At 37.3% G+C, this 25796-nt stretch overlaps 1 protein-coding gene across 2 annotated transcripts in view; it reads right to left on the bottom strand.

The window, feature by feature from the left end:
• The window catches only part of COL11A1 (collagen type XI alpha 1 chain), a 133485-nt gene that overhangs the window by 28539 nt on the left and 79150 nt on the right, over nt 1-25796 (bottom strand). For both annotated transcript variants that reach the window (XM_086901517.1, XM_086901516.1), the window contains 14 exons: nt 25057-25110; nt 22379-22432; nt 20241-20285; nt 20066-20119; nt 19934-19978; nt 16767-16820; nt 15869-15922; nt 11694-11747; nt 10632-10739; nt 9776-9865; nt 9438-9491; nt 3995-4102; nt 3403-3510; nt 2282-2335 (listed from right to left, as the gene is read on the bottom strand). In XM_086901517.1, the coding sequence (XP_086757643.1) occupies nt 2282-2335; nt 3403-3510; nt 3995-4102; nt 9438-9491; nt 9776-9865; nt 10632-10739; nt 11694-11747; nt 15869-15922; nt 16767-16820; nt 19934-19978; nt 20066-20119; nt 20241-20285; nt 22379-22432; nt 25057-25110 (936 nt within the window). The remainder of the gene's footprint in view (nt 1-2281; nt 2336-3402; nt 3511-3994; nt 4103-9437; nt 9492-9775; nt 9866-10631; nt 10740-11693; nt 11748-15868; nt 15923-16766; nt 16821-19933; nt 19979-20065; nt 20120-20240; nt 20286-22378; nt 22433-25056; nt 25111-25796) is intronic.

Here is a 25796-nt window from a genome sequence, read left to right as displayed (position 1 = left end):
TGGATTTTTCTACACTCTTTGAGATGCTTCACTGTACTTCTTCATTTTATAGGCTCTGGAATGAGGCCTATCCATTTTTAAACTCATTTAAAAACCCATTTTAATATAAAGCACAGTTGGAATGTACTCTGCAATTGATTAATGAGGAGTTATTTGGACACATGGCCAGATTCTTTTTTTCCATTGCTCAGGAGGGCAAATGAAGAAAGACTGATCAGAATCATGAGAGAATCTTCAGTTAATTAAGGCAGCTGTGATAACTGTGGAGGTTTTGAAGTTCAAGAGAGGACAGCACACCACCAACAAAATTGTGCTGTCTTAGCTAGAACACACCAGCATAGTTAGGCACAGTATTTTCAAACCCACAAAAATAAATCTTTGTTAGTTTCAATGGGAATTGAAGATTTTTCCAGCTCTTCTTAAACAGGAAAGATGAATCAGTTCTTTGATCAAGATTTTTTTTTTTTTATCAGGATCCTTGCTGTGATCAGGCTCTAAATGCCCACCAAGGCCTTTTGTGGTGGTTTGAGATTGTAAATATCTGTTCTTTATGTCCTGTGTTTTCAGAACTGGGTACTTCCTCTTCAGAACCTTTCAGAGGTGACCAACAAGCCCCTTCTCCTTGCCCCAGTAGGCATCTGCCAGCATGTAGAAGGGAAAGCAGATTTAAAATAAACACATTCTGAAATTGTCAGGGTTGAACGACTGCAATTGAGGGCAAATAGATTCAAGACAGGTGACTCCAACTGGAGTTACATTCACTTCAGCTAAGGACTCAACATTGAATCCTGTATTTCTAGAAAAATGTGTAGCATTCTCAAGTGCATTAAACCTTGAGACTGGGAGTCCAGAATACATTCTCAAATGATAATTCTGCAGACACTTTATTTGTAAAGCAGGTCTTCTGGAACAGGCCCAAATGCATCAGTACTCACTATGGGAACAGTGGTCACAGCCTAATGCTCAGCATAACTAGCTATGCTCAAATTATCTGAAACAGAAGAGTGCAGTTTGTGTTTTCTTCCTGAATTTCTCTGATGCAAAGCATCTCTAAAGAAGAGGCATGGCAAAGGGGAAAACAGGATGTGCCTGTGATCACATGCAAAGCATGAAGTGGAATTGGATCAGAGGTTGGAACTAGTTGATCCTGAAGCTCATTTCCAGCCCAAGCCATTCTGTGATTCTGTGATTCTACGACCTGTGATTTTCTTGAGTATGTACATACCCTCCCATAAACACCCTAATATGTATTATTGATAATATGATAATATGATATTATGTCAGCCATAAATTTGGTGTAATTTTTAATAGTAATATACTGTTCTGTAACTTGTTAATGTCAAAAATCACACTGTTTTCAAGATAAATATACTTAGCCATGAATACCCCTGTGATGAGTTTGGAGCTTTGCTAATTGTGAATAGTGTCGAAATATAACAATAAAAGGGAACATTCTGCCATTACTTCTCAATTTTAAGGAAATGTATTCAGTAAAGTACCACTTTATCTTGAAATTGAACAGAAGTGAAAACATACTATTTTGAATTTTTGGGAAAGAAACCACAATCAAACAGAAATAAATAAACGTTTGTTTTATTCCTTCTAGCTTCAAATTTCACAGTGAAAAAGTTTAATTTTATGTGTCTGGCCTAAATAAAAATCAGAAGTGTTTGAACTTCAGAATTAATTTTTGAAGACAGAAAAATGTCAAATAAAAGTAGTAGGAACCGGATTAGTCCTAGGTTCACTAATAGGCCTAATGATAATATATGAAAACTTGCATTAGCCATTTCATCTGCCATCAGTTAATTGTGCTCCCCAAGAATTAGATAACCTCTAAAAAATGAAAAACTACATTAGTAGATTCCTCTAGTGTGTCTCCATAGTTTCCATCCTCATGGCTAAGAAGCCAAGGCTGGGTTTGTTCACCCAGTGCAGTCAGTGAAGTTCAGCACAGAAAGGGAACGTATGGGAATGCTTGGTTTCTCCAGACCAAATGCAGAATGGAGGAATTTCACTGATACAGGAAAGGTGCTTAAGAATGTAGTTTACATTTTGTAGTGATTCTGTAGTCTCTAGGAATATGAGCAATACTGAATACATGTTGGGATTTGTAAGTACAAACCTCTAGTGTTGCATTAAAATAACATTATTTTGAAGGAACATTTTAAGTGTCTTTGTTTCTGCTCATTTATGTAGCAAGGCTACCTGCATACTTCATGCATGAACACCTTTTATTTATAAAGAATAGATGTAATGCACAAAGGATTTTGCTACTCACGTTGTCTCCTTTGTCACCTTTACTTCCTTTCTGACCTGGTTCACCAATTTCACCCTGTAATTGAAATTAAAAGTTAAACTTGTTTAAAATGGTCTCCTTCACACTTAGCTGAAGTCAGTATCACAGTATCTCTAAATGTTCCCTTTGATATGAATATTCTATGTTTTATGCTGCTGCTTCAAGCCTAAAGGGAGCAATTCTGCAGTGATCAGTAGTATGACATATTAATCCAGATATTGATTTTTGAATTGAAAAGGGCAACAAGACCGGGCTTTGAAGTATAATGCAACTAAATACAGGAAATTGAGTTGCTCATGCTGCCTTCAATATGAACTTATAATCAAAGTACCCTGATTTACAGACTCATATAACTGTTTATGATGGAACAACTGCTTCTCACTGGAGTGTACAGTATTTCAAACCCTCAAAATTATTCAAATCACCAAGAAACCACATTAGAAAATAATGTTTTCTTTATACAATAAAAAATCACAATTAAATTAAATCACAGAAAATACTGTCTATGGGATAAAAAACACTCATGCATCACAAAAATGAATGTTGAAATCTTTACCTTTACCCTGTGCTAAGTAACTGAGAAGTGCTGGGTCAAGCAACCACACCAGATGATCCTGAAAGATGTGGTATGCTAAATTCTGCCAGAAGTCGACAGAATATCTCTACTGTGAACATAGTTATTTTGACACCCTCAACCCATCAGCACAACTTCTGGTGGTTCTGAATCCCCCTGTATGTTACTGAAGCCATTTCATCTTACTCATTCAGTAGACCAAGTTTCTAAAATAGGCAAAAATCAATTTTGGCATCATTTCCTTATTTTGCCACACTTCCATCCTTGTTTCTTTGCCAGGATAAATGTTATTCTACTATTTCTTTAACACAAATCCCAATGTCCCATGGCATCTGTCCCTCAGACATTTGCTTATAGAAGAGGTTTTTAGGTATTTTTTGCAGTAGGCAGAGGGAATCTGGGGGAGGCAGGGAAAAGATTTGTTGCTCCATCACCTTATATATTGTGATGAAAGCTACAGAGAACTGTACTGACATCTTCTCCTGATGCACTTCTCCCAGGTGCATTAATACCAATTATAATGATTCACCTTGTCACCATCTTCTCCAGGAGAACCACTAGGACCAGCAGGACCAGGAAGTCCTACAGGGCCCTGTATTCCATCACGTCCAGCTGGACCTTGGGGACCTTTTTCACCCTAGTTTTGAAGAAAATGAAGCAATCCACGTTATCACAGGAGAGTAATGAAAACTTCAGTACAGGGAGTCATAGTACCAATACAAAATTAATAAAACTCACCCCCCCTCCAAAAAAAACCTCCAAGAAAACAGAAGACACCACAACAGAAAGCAAACTATCGAGGGAAGAGAGTATATATGAGAATTCTATGAGGTAATAATAGAAGCTGAGGTCAAATACACTTGTACTCTAATGCAGAGTGGCTGGGTACAAAGTTTTAATGAAAGATTGATTTATAGCCACTCCTTGCTGTGGCACTAACAGGTTTAACCCTTCCTGGTCTTAGAGAGCACAATAAGAAATGCTTTATACGTATTTGTAACTCTAAAATGAGTAGGTTGGATATTCTGAGGATACATATTGAACAGGCAAACAGCAGAGTGGTTACAAGCAGCATTCTGGAATGAAAAGTGTGTGCTGGCTGAGTTTTGTGAGTTACTCACAGGAGCGCCCTTCTCTCCGGCGGGGCCGGGGGGTCCCTGGGGGCCAGGGCGGCCGGGCAGCCCGATGGGACCAGCAGTGCCCGCGGCTCCACGCTCTCCTGGCGAGCCCTGCAGGGAGAAACCGGCATGAGGGAATTCTGAGACAGCCCTGGTGATGCTGGTGGTTCTCACGAGGCAAGTCAACAGAGAAGCTGTTTAGCAGTGCGAGTTCTGCTGGCTGAAGTTGTGCATCCATCGTGTGTGCAAGTAAAGGAAAAAGGCTGCAAGGACCCACTTGAAGTTCATTCTCAATACAGTTCATATAACACTAATTCTATTTTTTGTAAATACCACTTTCTGTACTTGTTCATCATAATGAGAGTGTCCTTAAAAACAGCCTGTTTTCAAGAACTTATTTCCCTCCATGTTTTCAAAATATATTAACACACTACTTTGATAAAATAATATTCACCACATCAAAATACAGAACTAAGCAACACCACAACCAAAACTAATGGTAAAGTTTTGTGCTGTTCATTGCTGTGATGATCACATTTCTGCATTTCAATTCACCTCTGTAAAAATCCATTGAAGTATAGTGACTATTTTAGAGCGTTCTACAGACGAGGTTTTTTGTGTACAGGCATCTTTAGATAAGCACAGAAAAAGCGAAAAATAGAATATTAAAAATTAAATGTTTTTTGTCTTTAAATAATTTTAAATTTTTGCATTAAGAGAGTACTGTTAAATGTTTGTTTGCTGTACAAAAATATTTCCACAACTTTTCAATTTTAGATAGTTTGCCACACTTCAAGATAGTTTGCAACACTTCAAAGTTATGATTGGTAATTTCACTTCTCCAGTTGATACACTAGAAGTGGAATGATACATCACAGAATTGAAAAGTAGTAGGTGGAGTACCCCGAGCCTCTAAATAGCCTTTTTTTCATGTTTCAGCAAGATAAAATTTGCTGTCTTTTAGATACTGGAATTTTAAGATGCTTTCACTTATGAGCACCCTATTTTTTTTTTTTTTCATTTTTACTCATGACAAACTTGTCCTGGACTGATCTCATCAGCATAACTGGTACTAATATCATAATAAGGTGCTTTTCCCTCCACATAAATGTGACAGAAAAGAGTGATGAATGGTTTCTCAAAGTATTTTAGCAAGTTATTTCAGTAAGTTCTAAATCTGCATGAGTGTTTAAACGAAGTATTTTTATGGAAATCATAGATGACATTTTCCTTCCAGGTGTTGGGGCTTAAGTCTGGGTGGTTGCCAAAGTTTCTGTCCTATTTCTGTTATTTTAGTTCCCAAGGCTTCAGTGAATTCAACAAGAAAAAGTCATTACCCTACAGCCATACTACCATGGTCTCTGATCTTGTCAGTTCTCATAAGCTAAACAATTTTAGGTCATCTCATCAGGAGGATGTAAGAATAGAGAGGAAAAAGCCCAGATACTCATAGATCTTTCCTGTGTCAGACAGCAGACACTAACAGAGGACATAACTTCCAGTAGCTCTTTTTAATCAGCCAACTTTTCACATTTATCTTTGCATTTCACATGAGTTATGAAGAGGGACTACATCTTCTATTTTCAAGGAACTTTCTCTGAGAGAATGCCTCTGAGCACAGCAGAACATATTAAATGATAGTCCCAAATTAGAAAAGCATTTAAAGCAGCTTCTTAAGTCTGTTCTCTCTTTCTGTGTTTGTTTATTTTGTTTTGTTTGGTTTTTTTCCTGGTCACTCTGTCCCGCTATAAAACATGCTCCTTATGTTATGAAACTTGTTAACGTTTGGTCTTGTGATACTCACATCCTGGAATCTTTTTATTAATTTGTTTGGGTTTGGATTTTTTTAACTTTTCTACAGAAAGGAAGTGTCATATTTTGTCTTGTATTGCTGCTAAAAATTCATTAGCAACCTTGGTTTTATCTCACTTGCTGTGAGGGGATATGCAATGACAGCTATTGTGTACACTGCATGTAGTAGCAATACCTTTTACTGAGGGTTAACAAATGCTCAACAAGTGAACATGACTGTAAACTGTTGTCAGATAGATGAAGATAGCTCTAGATAGTTCAGTACTGATAATTGGGTAGCCTACAGCTGGCTTATTCTGAGTCTAATTTGAGCATCCTATTCCTAAATGAGCAAATGAAAAATGACTGCTTGACATTCCAAAAGCTTTGTCTCATCAGCATTCAGCATTCCACACGGTAGTAGGAGAAGGGAAAAAAACAAACAGAAGCAACAAAGAAGGCAGATAAAAGAGAACTGTTAAAAAAAACTCAGCCCCCCAAAATAACAAAAAATCAACCACAACCACCCCCCCAAAATAAACACCACACCATGAAAATATACCCCCCTCAATCCTGCAGAACCCCCTCTTGCTCTGACATGCATTCATGCATCACTTTCTTTTGTTCAAATCCCTCTAAACAGAGTAATTGGCATGCACAGTATTTGGAGCAGTCATTTGTTTGGTATGCTTGCAGATGTATGCACCAGCCAAATAAAGCTTATAATTGACTATATATGCTAGTTAGAAACAATTGGTATTGGCAGGGAATCGCAGGAAAGTCAGCCAGTGGCATGGATTCTTTTCCTATTATAAATGGCAAACGAAGACTCTACTACAATTACACTTCTGTGTGTACCCACTCTTGGCTAAAAATAGATGGGAAAATATTTTCGGACTATTTGATGCTCATGGTCTGCTGTGAGCTTCTGTGAAAAAAAGCAATCAATTGTGGTTTAATTGTGGTGCTTGAAGGTTCACAGAAACCCAGAATTAAGGGCACCTACACACCTTTATTTCACTGAATACTGTTTCGAGATAACAAGTTAGTAATTAAAGACGAAACAGATAAAAATCCTACTGAGGACTATTGGAATACTTTCAGGGCAACTTGGTCCTGTTTGTACCTCAAGTGGCCTGCTTGCACTACAATGGACTCAAAATATATTTTAAAAAATTGAAAATTTTGCCCTTCAAACTCTCTTTCAATGCCTGCTACCACGACATGTATTTCTTAAAGACAGGAAAAACTATATGCAAAAAATTCTCAGCCTCCTAAGGGTTTCTTTCTATGACTATTTACCTTAGCAGGAAGGGTGGCCCCAACAGGAACAGTTTTATGAACTGAAGTCCTCAGTAGTGTGCTCCTGACACCCATACTCTGTGTGTTTCTGGACTATAATTAATGATGATTGCAGTCTGGCACTGAACTCCCATTAGCTGGGGAGCATTAATGGTGCTCCTGGATTTTCTCTACCAATTTAGTTTCACATGAAAGGAATACTATTCATGAGCTCTAAGAGAGCTCCGTGATTTGAACCAAAGTCTGGCAAATGGGGATAATTGAGACATCCTCCTCAAAAAAGCTCTGATGTTTTCAACTAAAACACTAACTTATACACACCCTGTAAAATTAGAAAAACATGGACCATCTGAATTTCAATTCAAACATATGCATTTCAGAATACAGACAACTATCACTAAATCAGGTGTGCTTTTGCCTCACATCTTGTGTCATGTGTCTTTCTGAGGACCCATGACATGACAGCTCCTGTGTGGACAATGCTGGCTAGCCAAGGGGGCTGTGTCACACATCAGCTTTGCCTGTGCTGGCTGCTCTGTACGTGCTCAGAAGGGCTCTGGGTCACTGCACCTGAAGCATCTGCTTGAGAGGTCAGTCCAGCCTTAGGGGCTTCTTCAACAAAGATCTAGACATGACCTTTAGATTGAAGAGACTATTCTGGTCTATGCTTTCTTGGCTTTGATTTAACCTTTCTTTTAACATTTCAGGTTCTTCAGATGGGTAAGATGAGATCCCTTTTGACTCTCCCTACTAGCTTCCATTCCATTCCATTCCATTCCATTCCATTCCATTCCATTCCATTCCATTCCATTCCATTCCATTCCATTCCATTCCATTCCATTCCATTCTTTGTTTTGGTGCTTTTTGGGAACATATATATACTGCACAGTGTTAAGAACTGTAAATTCAGGTTATTGGCATTAAGAATTCAATCATTCATTTTAAGAATTCAAGTCCCATATATTACTTGTACTGTACCATGTGTGGCTTTTTATCCTTGTTTAATGAATTCTAATCTGAATATGAATTGCATGGACATAAGAGAGCTTTGTTGAAGCACATAGAAATTCAGCTCCTCCATTACTTTTTTTTTTCCTAACATGAATAGCTGTGATGATTGATGCTTTTCTTTTTTAACCTCAATTGCACTGAATAAAAGAAACAAGTTGACAAGACTGTCAAAATCAACACAATTCACACAATTTGGGAATAACTCTACCATGTTTTGAATGCCAGTGCATCCTTGCAGAACTTCTTTGCATAAAGCATGACAACAGAGAATGGGTAACTTGAAGAATACTTTACTACTGAGCTTAAAATGCCAAGAAGGAAAATTCCTGCATGAGATGATTTTATACAGTTGTACAAAGGCAATGTAGGAGTGCTGGGTTTGCATGGCAAGGGTTTGGTAGCAGGGGACTACAGGGCTGACTTCTGGGAGAAGATGCCACTTTTCTCCATGTACAGTGGAGCTGACATCAGCTCCCAGATGGGCCTGTGTGCTGAACCCCTAAGTGAGAGGGCTCCACACCAGAGCAGCCTGCTCCTGAAGGACTGCACCTGGGGGAACCCAGGCTGGAGCAGCTCGTGAAGAGCTCACGCTGGAGGAGTTTGTGGAGGACTGCCTCGCAGCCAAGGAACCCCACACTGGAGCAGGGGAAGAGTGTGAGGAGTCCTGCCCACGAGGAGGAAGGAGTGGAAATGTGTGATGAACTGAGGGCCATTCCCTGCTCTCCTGCACTGCTTGGGGGAAGAATAAAGAAAAAATCAGAAGCTCAGCCTGAGAGGAAGGGAGGGTGGGGAGAAGGTGTTTTCAGACTTTGTTTCTGTTTTTCCTTATCTATCCTACTCTGATTTGATTGAAAGTAAGTTAAACTCATTTTCCTGTCTGTTTTGCCCATGATATTGGTTGATCAACCATGGTGGTTGATTTCCATGTCCTGATCTTGACTCACAAGCCTTTCAGTGCATCCTGTCTTCTCCTGTCCAGCTGAGGAGGGCAGGGACAGAGCAGCTTGGTGGGCACCTGACATCCAGCCAAGGCAAGCCCACCACAACAGCATGAGTTCACCAGTCACTATCCATGGATTTTTCCTCTGTGGAAAACCTCTCTCATCTCAAAACCAATCTGTATAAGTGACAAGTATTGAGTGGCAAGTAAATGTCAAAACTAAATCTAGTGGCAGAAGGCTTCATAATCCCTGTATGTTTATTAGTATGAATACTTAGTAGAGGTCTGATCTGTCTGCTGCTTTACAGTCTGCATTAATGAAAACACCACAGCATCTAAAGAAGAAAAAAATTTCTTAGGTAATATTGTTTATATTTCCATAAAATTATTATGTTTACTTACCATTGGGCCAGGTGGACCCTGTGGACCTTCCCCTCCTTTCAGACCAGCCGGACCCTAAAAAATGAAAAGGAAAAAACAGCTTGTCTACTAAACTGATTCAAGACTGATTTTGCAACACATATAATAGGAAACGTGTAGAGATCCAAAGAAAAAAAACCAGAATAAATTCCTTTCTTCTTATCTAGCCAATTATATTTGACAATGTTGGATTCTTGATGTCTATTCCCTTATTGCATTTATTTTAAGCACAGTAGAAGACTTCATGAAATAAAGGAGTTAATACATTGTTTCTTTTATTTAGAAATATCATGGCAATTGCTCTAGTGCTTATATCATACCTGACCACCTGGAAGGCCTCTCTCCCCAGGGAAACCCCGAAGACCTGCTGGTCCATCCTTACCAGGAATGCCTTGAGGGCCTGGATCACCCTGGGAAACGTATTAAATTTTGATTAAAAAATATGCTTAAAAATTAGGTGCACAGTGAGTGATGAAAATTAACTACCAGACCCTAGTTAGAGTAATGAAAACAAAGAATGTGTCCCCAGCTATTCACCCACTAATTCTTTCAGCAATACAATAGTCTGGGGTTAAATTCATAATGAACTTTGACAAAATACAGTACCAGTTATGGAATACAAATAATGAAAAACATAACAAGCCAAAAAAGCATATTTAAAGATACATTCAATAAAAAAAATTTGATACCCACTTATAATCAAAAATTGATTAGAATTACATAGTAACTAGATAAGTAATATTTTTCTTGTTCCCCAATGGTAGCCAAAAATTAAGCAAGGAGCTACATTCATTCAGTGAAATTCTGCCTTTTATTCACTACTACACATCTGACTTTAAATGCCAATGTGCAATTTCCTACCTGGGTGTGAATATGTCATTACTTAAGTATGTCCATATTGAATACATAGTATATGCAAGCAATTTTTAAAAAAGTTTTTATTACAAAAATATTTATTTTTGGCTCAAGAGAATTCTCATTATTTCAATGGAAGCAGACACAGCTCTAAAATTGGAATCTTCCAGTCTTCCAAGTCCTTCTGGCTGAAACCTGCCAATCATGATTTTACGCTGTACGTTCTGATTTTCTTCTGTGTGTCTACATGATGATTTGAAATGTCACACTGTCAGCAGTTTATCTGTCCCTTCCTGTTTGTTCCCCAAAGCCACAGCCTACCTTAGCACCTTCTTTTCCTGCAGCACCTGGGAGGCCTTGTTCACCTGGGGGACCAGGAGGACCTGGATGGCCTCTTTCACCAATTGGTCCAGTCTCACCCGTAGGACCCTAAGCACAGAAGTACAGCTTTAGTCGTCTGAAGTAATCGAACATCTTGTGGGGTGTGGGAGGAAGTGGAGAGGAGCAGATTCTCAATATCCCACTGTTATGTTTCCAGAGTTTTGCCATTGGTTAGCGTACATTCCTCACCTTCCCTCCAGGCAAGGCTGACTTACAAAATATCTTTGTCCTATAAAATAAATCTTGCATTGCATTTTGCCTGCAGACACGTCTGTGAAGCTTCCAAAGAGTGAAATCCTGACCTTGTTCCTTAAGCACTGAAGCTTTAAAACACAGCGTGTATGGGAGAAGGTTACAAAAAGGACATGGAAGAGAAATCCATGTGCTATTCTCGTCTTGAAACACTTCTGTACTGTTGTTTTTCTGAATAATAAGAACTCTAAGAAAGGAGAGTTGAAAGATCTCTCTTTAGATTCCCTATCAGGAAAGTTCCACTGAGGGAATTAGCTAAAAAAGCTCTAAATGCTTGATTAAGTTGTAAATTAATAAAGTTAAATCAAATAAAATTTTGATAATTTATATCTCCACAATAAAAAAGTTACTGATAATTTTTCTCTGACAAGAAATTCACACATTGCATTGTTCTTTCTAAAATGTTTAATGGTAGAGAAATCTGTCTCCTTGACTTCTGTAAACCACCAATTTCATAATCACATAAAAAACCCCTGAAACAACAATAAACCAACAAAAAAACCAAACTAAAACATAAAACAAAGTGTAAAGGTAACCCAAATATTTTCATATCTTTGTGGAATAAGTGATGATTACTGAGTATTGCTTTCTATTATTGTTATGCAACTTCTGTTACAGATGTTAATATAATCATTTTATTAACTTTCGATTAAAAAGGTCCTTTTAATACAGTAAAAGCAACTGCCTTATCCATAATGCAACCATTAAATGTTGGTCTCATGAAGTCAACTATGAAATGAAATTGTGTACCTGAGGGCCAACAACACCACCAGGACCAGGAGGACCAGTTTTTCCTTGAAAACCCTGTGAAATAATTATAGAATATTACATTTCTCTTTACAAGTTATAGAAGAGCAAAACTCATATGTGTGCTGAAGACGTGAATGAGAAATTCCACGTCATACATTTCTTCTCTTTGGGAAATAAAAAAGAGAAATCATTTTTGTCTCTATATGCTTAGAAGTGAAATGCTGATTAATCTCCCTTCTATCTGTCAGTTCCCATCTCTCTGAGGTGGTGCAGCAGTAAAAATTGCAGTCAGTTTCGTAGATCTCTCTAGGAGAACTTGATTAGATGAGTTTGAATGCATAAGTGATGCAGCTAAAAGACAGTTGAAAATACATTTTTACATATGTATATTATGAATCATAAAGCCTGACATAAAATTGCTTTCTAAAGAAAGACACAGATAGAGGATTTATTTGGAAGGGCATTAAAGTGGAGGCGAGACAAAAAGAAAATGAAAAGAAATAAAGATCCAGGGAAGGTGAAGGTTATATAGAAATGGTAGAAAAGGCAACATGAGTTCCATAAAAAGAATGAAGATAATGAGAAATCAATGTAATGTCAAAAACAGAATAGAAAGGAAATACTTTTGAGGCAATTTTTTAGAACATAGGCAAATTTGACAGAATTTTCATTTTCTACTCAGTGCCCCCAGATTTCAGGCCAAAACGAGTCAATAAACTGTATGAGAATGTCACTTTCCAATAGCACTGTTTAATGCATCTTGGAGTTATGCTAAATTATTTCTTTCAAATATTGGAAGAGTGTTAGACAGTGCATTCCTGCTGGGTCACATTAGGGTCCTACACAATACTGCCTGCCTAACAGCCCGTGTCTGCCCCCTGCTCTGCTCACCAGTGAAAAGGGGTCATCTGGCCCAAATTTTTTCAAATATTGGGCCCTACTCAGCTTTCCTCTGGACACAGTCTGACTGATACTCCATCATTTCCTGTTGGAGTTTTCTGCCTCAGTCTGATTCTGTACTGGCTGGCACCCAGATGTTACCAGGGTTCAGCCTGGCCCATAACTCAGGTGCTCTCTCAGACCTCTGAAATGATCTGGATTAAAAAAAAAAACAACAACAAAAAAACCCCAAAAGTACCCCTTTGTTCTAATGACAGAAAATCAGAACTGCTCCAGGTGGAATAATTCCCATGTCCCTTCCTTTACACAATCAAAGCTTCTGCTGTAAGCCTGTTGTCAGGAAAGACAAAGAATGTTGAGCATCACCCATTTGCAGGAAGCTCCTTGAGAAGACCTGCTAGTCCTGATTTTGCAGAGTGCATTGATACTTTGTGTGCATTGTGGATGCTAATGATGGGTTCACTGCCCTGCTTCCTGTCTTCTGATGCAAGCTTATCTATTCTTACAGATCCAGATTTTTAAAAGATGGAAAAAGCAAAGGAGATTTCAGTGACAACTACTCAAGAAGACCTGAACCTTCCATGGCTCCATCTAAAATATTTAACTATAAAAGAATTACACTAATTACACTAAATTAAAAAAATAATTACACTAAATAAAAAAAATTACACTAAATTTCACTAATGTCTCGTGTATTTTCAACTGCCTATTTATTTCAACCTTCTATATTTTTTTTGTTATTTTCTGTGAAAGACAATTTCATGAAATGATTTACTGTAGCAAGAAGGTCCTCAATTAATTCTAATAGATGACACAGGTAGTATATTTCTGTTTTATCTTTTCACAAGCATGAAAGACCAAATTCTTCCACAACAGCAGACAATCTAGTAATTTTCACTGTTGATGCCTCCTGCCAAACTGAGATTGACATCACTGAAATTTATACTCACTTCTAAGGACAAACTGGCATAATATTGGTTTTCAGTATAAAGCTTATTCCTACATTTATATTCTAAATTATTTATCAAGGTATTACTGTTCCTATGTCTACAATTTCAACAAACAATGTCAGTTCTTCAAAGTCTGCATGTCTTACTAGGGGGAAGAAGCTGCAGCCTCTTCTCCACCAATAGTTACCTCGGTTGCTGCCAACTTGTGCTTATTATTCCATAAGCAAACTGCAGAGTGCAACCTGGGAATCTGTCTCTCTAATTTGTTAAGCTTGTCTATGTCTCTTATCCTAATTCCCTAATTGCCAAAATGCCCATATGCACCAATGAGCTTTATAATAAGATACATGCATAAATAAGAAACAGAATTCTTAATACCCTTATCTACCACTGAGTGCAATGAAAGTTTTCTATTTATACATTTTTTTAAAAACTTGAAGTGGTTATCTTCATCAGGAAAAGAAAGTCAACAAGACTACTGATTGATTTAGAACCATCTGATTTTCTACAAAAACACATATATGAGAACCCATGGGGGAAAAATATTTTAAACACAGTTTTGGCCCAATTTTACAAACACACAGGGCAGAAAACAGCTCTAATGAAAAGCTGCATTTGCTCCTAAGTTATTCAGGCTTTTTTATCTGTACAACCCTACTAAAGCAAAAGTGAGAAAAAATTAGAGAACCATAGTGCTGAGTGAATCCTGAGGGACCTGGTTCAAATTTCACACAGTAGCAGAGACCACAATTTCATTGTATTTTGAATATTTTGTTACAAGTCTTATCACGTAATCAGAACGGTTGAGGTGGGAAGGGACCTCTAGCGTCATTTTGTCCGACTGCTCTGCTGAAGCAGGGCTGCTGAGAGCTGGTTGCTCAGGAATACATCCAGATGGCTTTTGAATACCTCAGATGGAGCCTCTGCAGCCTCTCTGGGTACTCTGTGACAGTGCTTGGTCACCCTCACACAGAGAAAGCATTTCCTGATGTTCAGTTGGGACCTCCTGTGTTTCAATTTATGCCCATTGCCTCTTGTCACTGGGCACCACAGAAAAGAGCCTGGCTCCATCTTCTTCACAGCTCCCTTCAGGCATTTCTGTGCTTGGGTAAGACCTGAGCCTTCTCCAGGCTGAGCAGTAGGGCTCCATCAGTCTTTACCCACAGCAGACATGCTCCAGTCCCCTTTCCAGTCCCCTTTCTCTCTGTCCTGAGGAGCCCAGAGCTGCTCCTGGCCCCAGCAGGGCTGGACAGAAGGAAGAGATCCCCCTGCTGCAGCACAGGGTGCTCTCTGATTTCTTTGCTGTACTGGCACATTACTGGCTCACGTTCAAAGCAGTAAAATCAAAGGGAAAATTGTAACTTTTTAACAGCATACTAAAGAACAAGTTTGAGCTTCCTCTATTGTAAACAGTGATTACAATTGATCCTTATGGTACATAACATAGTCTTTGCATCATTGCAAAGGGAAAGAACAAAGCAGGAGTCAATCATGTTTCACACACAAAAAGCCACTATCATTGCAAAGCATTACAGTGTCACAATGCTACAATACTAGCAGAAGAAAATGGAGATTTTCAGAGGGATGTGTTACTCAAGTTCGGTGCTCCTCCTTCCAGCAGTGGAAGTGACTCAGCAGTCACTAACAGATTTCCAGTGAAGCTGGAGCCTACATTCTACCTGCTGAGAAAATTCCTCAATAAATTGATTTATGGCTTTCTCTAGCTCTGAAAATTCCAAGTGAGAATTTTTATTTTATAATGGAATATGAGTAACATTCTGACACTACAGAAATAGCATGGTTTTTAAAGATAATTTAATTAGAAGTATAACATAGTATTTTTTTCATTTTGATGACAGAATTTATTTACTTTGATTCCTGGCAGAGTTACATAGTTCCAAAATTTTATTTTATTTTAAAAGTTTCAATCATTCCTGATCCTACTTTCCAAAGGTCTTGGCTTTTCAGTTTTCTAGCTGTTTATCAATAAGAATTTTTTTTATATTACTATTATTGGTACATGACATTCAGTGAGAAAACTACTGTATAGTAATTGTCTGAAAAATCTTAATTTAAATCTTAATTTAAATTATTCTATTGAATATTTAATCTCATTCTGGTATTACTAACTGTACATAGCAAAGAATAACCTCACACTTATATCATGGGAGTAAAATAAAGCTTTCTCATTCCCCATTTACAAGGAAAGTACAGTTACATAACTTTTTGGTGCCAGCCCCTTTCCCTTTTCCCTGTTGTCTTTATTTCTTTGGTTTTGATCACATAATCATAACCTTTAGGATGACACTAGGTACATTTACTTACAGTTTCACCCCGCTGTCCTGGGTGCCCAGGCAAGCCATCTTTTCCAGGTGGACCCTGAAATTATAAAACACATAAATCAAGCAATTTCTTCGCCATCTCCAAAAAAACTGTGCATTCAGCTGTCAGAATCTCTGCTTTCTGTTTATTTCTAGACTAGTAGACTAGTCTTTGGTAAATTTTAACTGCATTGTTTAGCTAGGATTTTAAGAGTATTTTAACCTTGTGTCCTTCCTATTGTGTCTTAACAATTGCTTGGAGAATGACTGTTGTCACCTGCAAACCTGTTCAAAATAGATTTCTCAAAATTCAGAAATCATGGAAAGTCCCTATACTTCCATTTTTCTTTTGTTAATGACTCAACACAAATCTCAGCATTACAGAAGGAACTGATGAAATTTCAGGTTTTGGAATTGGAAATATAAGTAACAAATGCACGGGAGAAAAAGGTTACAGGTGGTTTGTTTCTTTTGTACTGCACAGGAGCAGAGGCCCACCAGAAGAGCACCTAAACTGGTTCAGGGGGCAGCTCAAAGGTGCTATTTCTTCTATATGTTTCTGCTACTAATGACTGCCTCCTCCCTCTTCATTTTTCCTCAGTGAATCAGCCATTTAAAGAAAATATGCAGCAGCAAAGTAGCATTTTGTCTGAAGTCAGTGTGTCACGTGGTCACTGGCAGGACATAGCAGACGTGCAGTTTGGTGCATTACTCTCAGTCTTAACAGCTGCACCGGTGACTAAGTTAAATATGTGACTGCAAACCCTTAAGGCTCAACAAGAATATTTGTAATCTATACATAAACCATCCCTTCACATAAATTTTCAGCTATTCACTTCAGAGGCAGTCCACAAAAATCAGCACTCCTGTTGTTGCCCATACTTAAGAAAAGAGATACTCACTGGAGGTCCCTTCGGTCCAGGGAATCCAACAGGCCCCTGAGGCCCTTGCGGTCCCTGGATTAAAGGCAACCAAACGAGAAAAGTTTTACTCAAGCTGGATTGAAAAGTTTGTTTCAATTATAAAATATAGGAACCCTGCAGGTAAGGTCTGGATTTAAGCATAAAGCCTCAGCCACACTGTCATAAATATTGGCAGCAACAATTCACATGCACAGACACTGGAGGGATTTCCTGAAAGCAATGGTGCTTGTGTAGGAATGCAGTAAAAAAATGAGGAAAACTACTTACATCAGCTATGTTTGCATCTTACCCCTAAAACAGTGCATGATAAAGTAGAAGCCAACTGTGAGCTAGAAGCACTGTTCTTCCATGTTGCATAAACCAGAGGATTTAAATAATAGTTTGGTCATCTTTTTAACTTTCATTCAAACGTTCGTCTTTGGCAATTCCTAAACCCTGATAATATTTCAAACCAGTACAATGGTACAAAATTCCAAATAGAACAAACTATTTTCCCAGATATTCCAAACTATTAATCCCAGAGGTAGCTGGGATTAAATACAGCATTTTTGCTATTATGAAATATAGTTTAAAAATCCTATATTATATGAAAATTTTATTTTTATAGTTTTGTTTATATACAGATATATGGAGAGAGAAAATTTTCATGCAGCATGGTTTTACAAATTAAGCTAAAGATGATCAACAGAGTGCATTGTGTGCACGTGCATGTATGTTCACATGTAAATATCTATACACATAGATATTTACACTAAATACTAGCTTACATGACTTTTTCTGAAGTTGTTATCAAAAAAAAACCCCAGAGAACAGCTTTTAAAATTTACTGTTCACATGCTGAAAGGTACAATGTCAGCTTACAAAAATCTTTTTTGCTCTTTAGTTTATAGTGTACTAAGAGAAATCTTAAGAGTCTTATTAATTTTCCATGGTTCCACAGCTGAGTTATGTACCCATGTCATATGTGCAAGGCTTTATCATATTCTGTTTGGTGTATGATGTATGGGTTTGCTATGACATTAGCAGAAATGTTGATTTGGTGCAAAAGACTTGAAGCAGGAGGCCACAGCTCCCAAATTATTCTACCCTTTTGCTCCTCAGAGTTCCATAAGCCTCATTGTTAGAGCCCAGGCTTGCAGAGCACAGCTGCCTCCAGTAGTGGGCAAAGCAGGGCACAAATGTAGCTGGGGAGAGGATCCCTTGTGCCCAGCCTGAGAGAATTCCATCTGAAATGAATATTATTCCAGGGCAGACTTATATTATACTGAACTACTAAAATTGGATCAATTAAGAAGTGCTAGGCAAAGAGAGAAGTCTTTGTGATCGTACTGCCTGAGCCATAATTGATTTCTTTTTTCCAAGAAGAGATATAAGTCTGTTTCTGAAACCTTCATAACACAAATATGCTCCATATGAGGGTTTGGGTTGTTTCTCAATATGCCATGTCTATGAACAAATTAACTTTCCTCATTTGTTTCTGGGTATAACATAAAGCTTAAAAAAAAAAAAAGAAAATAAAAGGTGGCACTTTATAGAGGAAAACTAATAAAATTGACTCAGCTAAAAAATACCTGAATTAAATTGGTCAGTCTCAGAAACTGGGTTATAGGAACACAACTCAAAGTTTTACATTTAAATGCACCTTCTTTCTCAGTCATCTCCCCTGTTCTCATGCTTTGAGGCTTTCTAAGGAAGAAATGTTACATTGTTCTTTTCATTCACAGTATGGCTTGCATGTTTCAGGTCAGTGGATTTCAGGTCAGTTTCAGGACTGATGGATTACGTGGTAAAAAGCACCAGAATACTAACAGCGTGCTATCAAAATTACATTTTCATTTTTTTTATTAAATTTCATGTTAACAGTAGCTACACAGGATAGATAATTTATTATTTTCATGTTTGGTAGCTGAAATAGTCTCAGAGGAGTAGAGACGACAGTTTTATTTTTTGGCTGACACTCATCCCTCTTGGGAAGCAAATAGATACCTCACACTTATGTTACACAAATGATGAGAGACATGGTGCTCTATGATTCTTCATCTCTGCTTTTATCAGTTTCTCTCCAGGGATGCCCTTATCTTGGATTGATCTGCTCATTGTTTTAGTACCCCCACAATTTCTCTTCCTTGCAAACTCTTGGAGCTGTCAGCAATCTCCTCTTCCACAAAGATCTGCTATTCCCTTTCTGCTTGGCTGCCTCTGATCCTCCTCTGAGTAAAGCCACCTACATTTCCTTTGTTGGTCTATGCCTCATTCTCTCCATCCCACATCCTAGCTAGTGCCAAAAAAAGTGACATTATGGAGTGATGCACAAAAAATGCACAAGTAGCTCCCTCCTGAGGAATAGCACTCTTTCAGAACACTGGGACCTTGCCATGGATACTGGGAGATCTTTAGGCTTCCTATATGAAAAAGATAAGTTTAATGAAATATGACTACAAAAGAAAAGTTTAAGCCTGGAAAAAATATTTTGGCAGAAAGCTCATCCACTTAAACTGACTTGGTTTTCAAGTGCTGCTATACAAATACGATTTATTAATACTCCTTTTTCTTTACAGCGCTGTACAATGAGCTGCATAGTGGATTTGTGTATTGATTGCTATGATAATAGCAAGCAGAAAATTTTGTTTTAGAGAGAACAATAGGATTTCTGAAGCATTTTCTGAATTTTCTGAAGAAAATATGTTGAAGGGAATTCTTAGCTGATCAGAAAAAAAAACTCAGCTGCTTCAGAAAAGGAATCTTCTGGATGTGTCTTGAGTGTTTGCTGATCCAATGAACAGGAAGTAAACTGCAGTAAGTGAGGAATTCTGAAGAACCTAAGCTGTGAGTACACCTGTAATTCACAGGGATGTACACAAAGCACATGGATGGAACACAAAGTGTGTATGTACTCTCTGTGACCTCTATGTACATAACTGAGATGCAGCTGGAAAAAGCTTTCAGAAAATTTCAGCCATCCCATTCATAATTTTGTGAAAAGCATCACTGAGCATCACTGAACTGAGGTTTTGTTAGTTCTGGTTACTCTGGTCAAAGTAGCACAGAGATATGAGAGGGAGAACTGAAGACAAAACAACCCTCCCACCCTCAAACCACACTCTCATATAGTGGGAAAAACATGTACAAAGATGGCTTTCACAAACCCTTTCGCCTGGTGGGCCAGGAGGACCATCATTGCCTGAAGTGCCCTGGAAAGGAAAGAGTATGTTCAAGGATTTACATTTATTTAAAATAAACAGCCTGTAGCCAATCTATACAGTGTGCTTGACAATTACCTTTGGACCTGGTTTACCAGTGGGACCCCTGGGACCTCTTGAGCCTCTTGGACCCTGTCAATTTGACACAGATACACTTGATAATAAATACTGGATATCATAATCTAATAAAAGTAATTCTTCACAGTATAGTGGAGGCAATTTACACAAGCTTCTATGCTGCAAAAGAACTTACTGTTGGTCCTCGCTGTCCTCTGGGGCCTGGTTTGCCATGCAATCCCTGGAAAGAAAAGTTCACAGAAATCATCTTAGCAGGAACTCTGTTTGTGTGATAGTTTTTTTTTACTGAAGTGTAGGCAGAGAGCAACTCCCTTAAGTTTAAATGTTATTTTACTTTTAACTATCTACTTTGCATTTCAATTTACAGAATCATGGTCCTTGATAAAATTGGTTATCTTTCTGAGTTCACTGAGACTTGTGGCTAAGTGCACTAAATTTGCCTGAGAGTCAGACTCTTTCAGAGGCATTAGACCATTTTAAACTACATTAAAGCAGTATTGAAGGTGGCAGAGCCCCTCTGCAGTACTCTAAAGGACTAGGCATCGTGAACAGCCTTAAAAACAAAGTTCCCAGGTTCCTGTGGACAGCTCCACAGGTTAATATAGAAAAGAAAGGGCAAGCCTCTTTTCATTTATAACAGAAATGGGCACTGTAATATCTACCAAAATTATGCATACTCAACAGAGATACTTGGCAGAATACCAATACTTAATTTTTTGCTTTAATGTATGTCCTAATCATGCTCAATGTGATTTTTTTCTTTAGGCTCTGCACTGCAATTTCTGTGCTTTGTAATGCAAAGTATCTTAAAATTCAAGAAAGTATTCTTCAGGTAGAGAAAGGAAATTGATGGTACTTTCTCATCTCTGAGGTAAACAAGCCAGCAACAAAAAAATCATCAGAGATGTTTTAGCACAAAGCTGCCTTTTTTATTGGAAACCAATTAAATGCATTCACCTGTTTTCTTGACAGGTTTTTTTTTTTCCTTTTCTTTTTTTTTACTGTTGGTTTTATTTCACTTAGCAGAATAAAATTTATGTATTGTTTTTGAAATGCTACTCAGACTGTGATCTGCTCAAGGACAGGGACTGTCTTTCCTAATACCTGTATGTGTGGTAGCATAAAACACCATGATAACCCTCTAGGCAAGATTAACAATAATATCTGATTGTCACTACAAAACCTACAGTTATGGGCTCATTGATGATCAGCATAATATTTCAGCGGTTTGATGCTATTAATTAGTTAATACCCTAGCTGAACTTAAAGCTTTATGAAGGCCTGAAAACAAATAAATATTTTCATAATTTTTAGCCTCCTGTTTGATCCTATCATTTTGCTTTTTTTTCAATCTGCTGCCTTTATTAGCAGTTCCCTCATTTCTTCACAACACAGATGAACTGAGCATTGTTTTGTTGCTTGTGCCTGTACATAACAACACAGCTAAAATAATACAAGAACAACTTAGACTGTACATAAGTAATGAGAATGCTATTGAATTTCATATATTTCCCCTTAAAATAATGAATTTCTGTTTTAAGAATAATAATCTATATTGCCTATTTGACTTGATGTTGCTATCAGCTATGAATTCTGAGTCAAATCTTAATTTCACCATCTTTCTAACATACCCTGCTATAGTCAATTGAGTTTTAGAGACAACAGCACACTGACCTTCTTTCTCACTTACTTTTAATTGCTATAGTTTAAAAGAACATGCATAACACATTTCCCCTCACCTGCTTCAAGCAAAGAAAGCAGAAGGTGTAATTTTACTTGTTTAAAATATATGTAATAGTACATGTTCTTCATTTGTCTGGTATATTTTGCCTTTTTGAAACTAAGCCTAAAAAAAAAAACCCTTTGTGGCAAGTCAGAATATTAATGAAATACAAGTTGAATTTCCTTGAGGGTAAATTGTAGCAGGATAATTCATGGGATACAGGAAAATAGTTCTTGCCAACTCACTCAGCTATATTGTCTTCAAAAAACCCCAAATCCTTCAGCAAAGGTGGTTTTTAGTCTCTTTTTCAAATTATATAATTATGGCAGTATGTGCAGCAAGAAAGTGTCCAAGTTCTTGTATTTAGTATGTTATAGATTATATTTAGATTAATACCTTAAAGACTTGTAAATAATTCACCAGTATGTCCTGTTTTACTTAAAGATAAAGGTCCATCTTGAATGTGAAAAGCCTGTTTTTATCATTCTTTAGATAGTAACAAGTTACTATTAAACCTAGGTTTCAGTCTTTTCCCCTAGTGCTGAATTTTAGAAGTTAATTAACTGTTATGCAAGAATGAAATATCATACCCTTGCACCTTTCTCTCCATTGGCACCTGGAAATCCTGGGAAACCAGTTGAGCCCTATGCAAGAAACCAGTGCAAATGTCAGAGGGTATCAAGAGCAAAACAGTGCTAGAGCCATAATTTAATGGACACATAAAACACAACTCCAAACTCATGTACATTGTACATGTCAAACTTGCAACTGTGACAGCTGTAAATAAACTTAGGAAAACTGTAAATAAACTTACCATAATGCCTCAAGTCCAGAAAGCATTAAAAAAAAATCAATGCATAAAATGGACATTATTTGTCATCTTATTAGACAATAAAATATTCATTAAATCTGCACCTTTTTTTTTTTGAAGTAGGAAAGTAATAATAAATAACAGTCCTCTAGAAATAAATGTATCATAATGAAGACAAACAAACAAGGCCTTGTTGCCTCACAGTAAGATAACTCTTTAAAAAAATAATTACAAAAAATGGCACGGATTTGCCACATCCTCTATTCACTTTACTGAGCTGTAAATTAATTACTTCTTTATTCACTATAATGGACAGTTTCATTTAATTGATCCATGCAACTCTTACATAAGCAGAATTTATGAGATTATCTGACTTGAAACTGCTCTCAGCACTATTCCTCCTCCTTTTTTCTCCCCTTTCCTTCTGCCCATTCCAGTGGGAACAGTATTATTTTCTTCTTTGCTTCTGGCATAGCGGTTTGGTGGGACAGCAGACTTTTTACCTTCCTAACTTTCATAAGGAACTTGGGATCAAGGAGGTGATAATCATGATAAGATACACTTTAAACTGACTGGTGATGAAAATTAAGAGAGTTTTTTGTTTGGTCAGCCACTAAAATTTTCTGGCCAGAGTCCCTGCTGTCACAATGCATCTATGTCAGTGCAGCTTGCTGTTAGCATTTAGGGCCAAATAAAATGCATATAACAAAGCCCTAAAATATAATTTCTTGGTGCTCTTTGAAATGAACATTTTTTCATTTTTTATTTCTCTTGTTCTTACTCCTGTTTTTCCTCTAATGAACCTGGTTTTACATAATCATTCCAATTATCCATAAAAGACTTAGAGGCAGTACAACTTCACTAACACAGATTCTAATGAAACCCTTACTGATATTGACTGGTGGCAGAAAAGTAATATTTTTCTTCCTTCCCTTTCCTTTTATATTCATTTTCCTTTCACTTCCATTCTTACTTCTTAATTCTTCCCTAGTTATAACTTTATATAAGAATAAAACTAAAAATTCTAGTCTGTGGAGCCCAAGCACATTACAATTAAAAGGATGGAAAAAAGCCAGACCAAACAATGGGGCACTAGTAGTCATGGCTTGGTTGTAAATACCTTCATGTACAGTAGTTTTTGCAGCTGTGCTAATCAAGGGGACTGGATTGGAGAGAAAAAAAATGTACTGAAAATTATCAGATAATGGGAGAACTCTAAAAACAATTCTCAGAAAAAACCTTAATGAAAACAAGCATCAACAAGAAGAATGATGTCAGCTTTCTTGAAAATACTAGGACAAGATTTCTTATTTGTTTTACATAGCTAATACATTTTTGTGCTGCTTTTTTCTCACTCATGTTTATTTGAACTGGCCTGTGACTCAGTTTCCAGTGAGTTATCCATCGTAGATGTCATTAATCTTTCTTGGAAATTTAAGCAACAAATTAGAAGAGCAATAGTGAATGCAGCTTGAGAACTTTTTTCAATTTTAACGTGATAAAAATGTAATGCAATGAAGTTCTTGGTCAAGTCTTTGTTTAAAAAAGAAGAAATCAACTTTTATTTGAAATATGACATAATTTTTGTTCTTCAAACTGAATAATGTAAAACTCTTATCTTAGATTTTTCACAACACACTTCTAAAGGAGAACAATGAGACTAAGATCTCAGATATTTTGAGTTAAGAAACTGAAGCCAAAACCCCTGTGCCTTTCAAGGTGAATAGTTTTCATGAGTACCTTTAGCAGTTTTAATATTTTTAACTGATGCAGTGTTTAGTGAATAAGCATTCTTCAGGTAGCCCATTCACTTGACTAAAAAGGGTCAAAGTATAGGGCAGAATCAGAAAAGCCCTTTGCCAGTCAGGAAGTTGTATTTCATCCAAAACCCCCCATAATTTCAAATGGAAATAGAAATAAATCCAAAGTAGAGCAGAACTGAGGATTTTACTGCAGGTTGATTGTTCAGGTGTGTAGGAGTGGTAAGGGATTCTTTTACTTGTGGTGTTTACCTAGGTGGGTCTTCTTTGGGAGGGGCTGGAGCTACAATGTCTCCCTAATGGTCTCCCCTACACAGTGTCTGTGGAACTTTACTTTCATTCCATCTTTTTTCTTTCTATCTCAGAAAAGAGATCCTTCAGTTAATTTAACCTGCCCATTTCCTAAAGATGTGTTAGGATTAACTTGATAGAAACTTGTTTCATAAAAATGTTTTAAACCAGAAGTCCCTGTGTGGTTTTCTATTGCAATTCAAATATGTAAAGTAGCTGAAGAGCCTGACCTAGGGGATCCCACATTGTAGAAGATTTTACTTCAGAATATGACTGTCAACAAAGAAAATGGGAAAATTTTCCTTTTCTTTGATGTCCACACCCTGCTTCCCCAAAGACAGAAATGAAGTAAGTGCCATTGTGACCAGTGTCAAAACACTCAACATACAGCTCATTTACAGCTCACCTTTGGACCTTGTCTTCCTGGATATCCTGGCAGTCCTGGTACACCAAGCTTACCCTGCAATGAGAAGGCACTGTTAAATTTTACTGTATCTTCCTTTGAGGTTCAGCAAGCTTCCATACAAATAATTTTATCCACAACACAGAGTGATTATACTCCATGGAATATAATATTAAATTAAATCAATTTCTCAATTTTATAATTAATCACCAGTGGGCTTAGTGCTCCAAATGTAAACAGAAATCCCACTCCAATGATTGAATCCAGAGAAACCAGAAAGGTTTTTTTTCTTCCATGAAGTGCTGTGCAGTTCTACGTGGTTGAGATCATTAAACAATAATTATTCTCTAAAAAATAAGGTTGTTAATAGGTTTAAGTGAGAAGAAATTATTTTTAATTAATGCTGTGTGATGGCTGACTTTCATGAATAGGCATTTGAAGAACCAATTCTTTTCTTGAGTAGTTCTAAACTGAGACTATGATAAATAATACCCCAATGGTTACTTGCTGACAATGGATTTGTCAACAACCATTACCAACTTGCTATGTTCAGAACAGACTGATCAGCACTGACATCAGCTATTCCCAGAAATGAAATACAGTACCCTACTCCATTGAGCTGCTCTCTCTAGACCTCTAGAGGATGAGTGATGGCCTGCCACTTTCAAAGGCAAGGGAAAGCAGTTCCAGACTCTGAAAGATGGGAACTTTGGGGAAGAATTTCTCTATGTTCTAGAATATCA

Source organism: Cyanistes caeruleus, chromosome 9, assembly GCF_971803275.1.
Source record: "Cyanistes caeruleus chromosome 9, bCyaCae1.hap1.1, whole genome shotgun sequence".
NCBI lineage: Eukaryota > Metazoa > Chordata > Aves > Passeriformes > Paridae > Cyanistes > Cyanistes caeruleus.
This window is presented reverse-complemented; position numbering and strand designations above follow the sequence as displayed.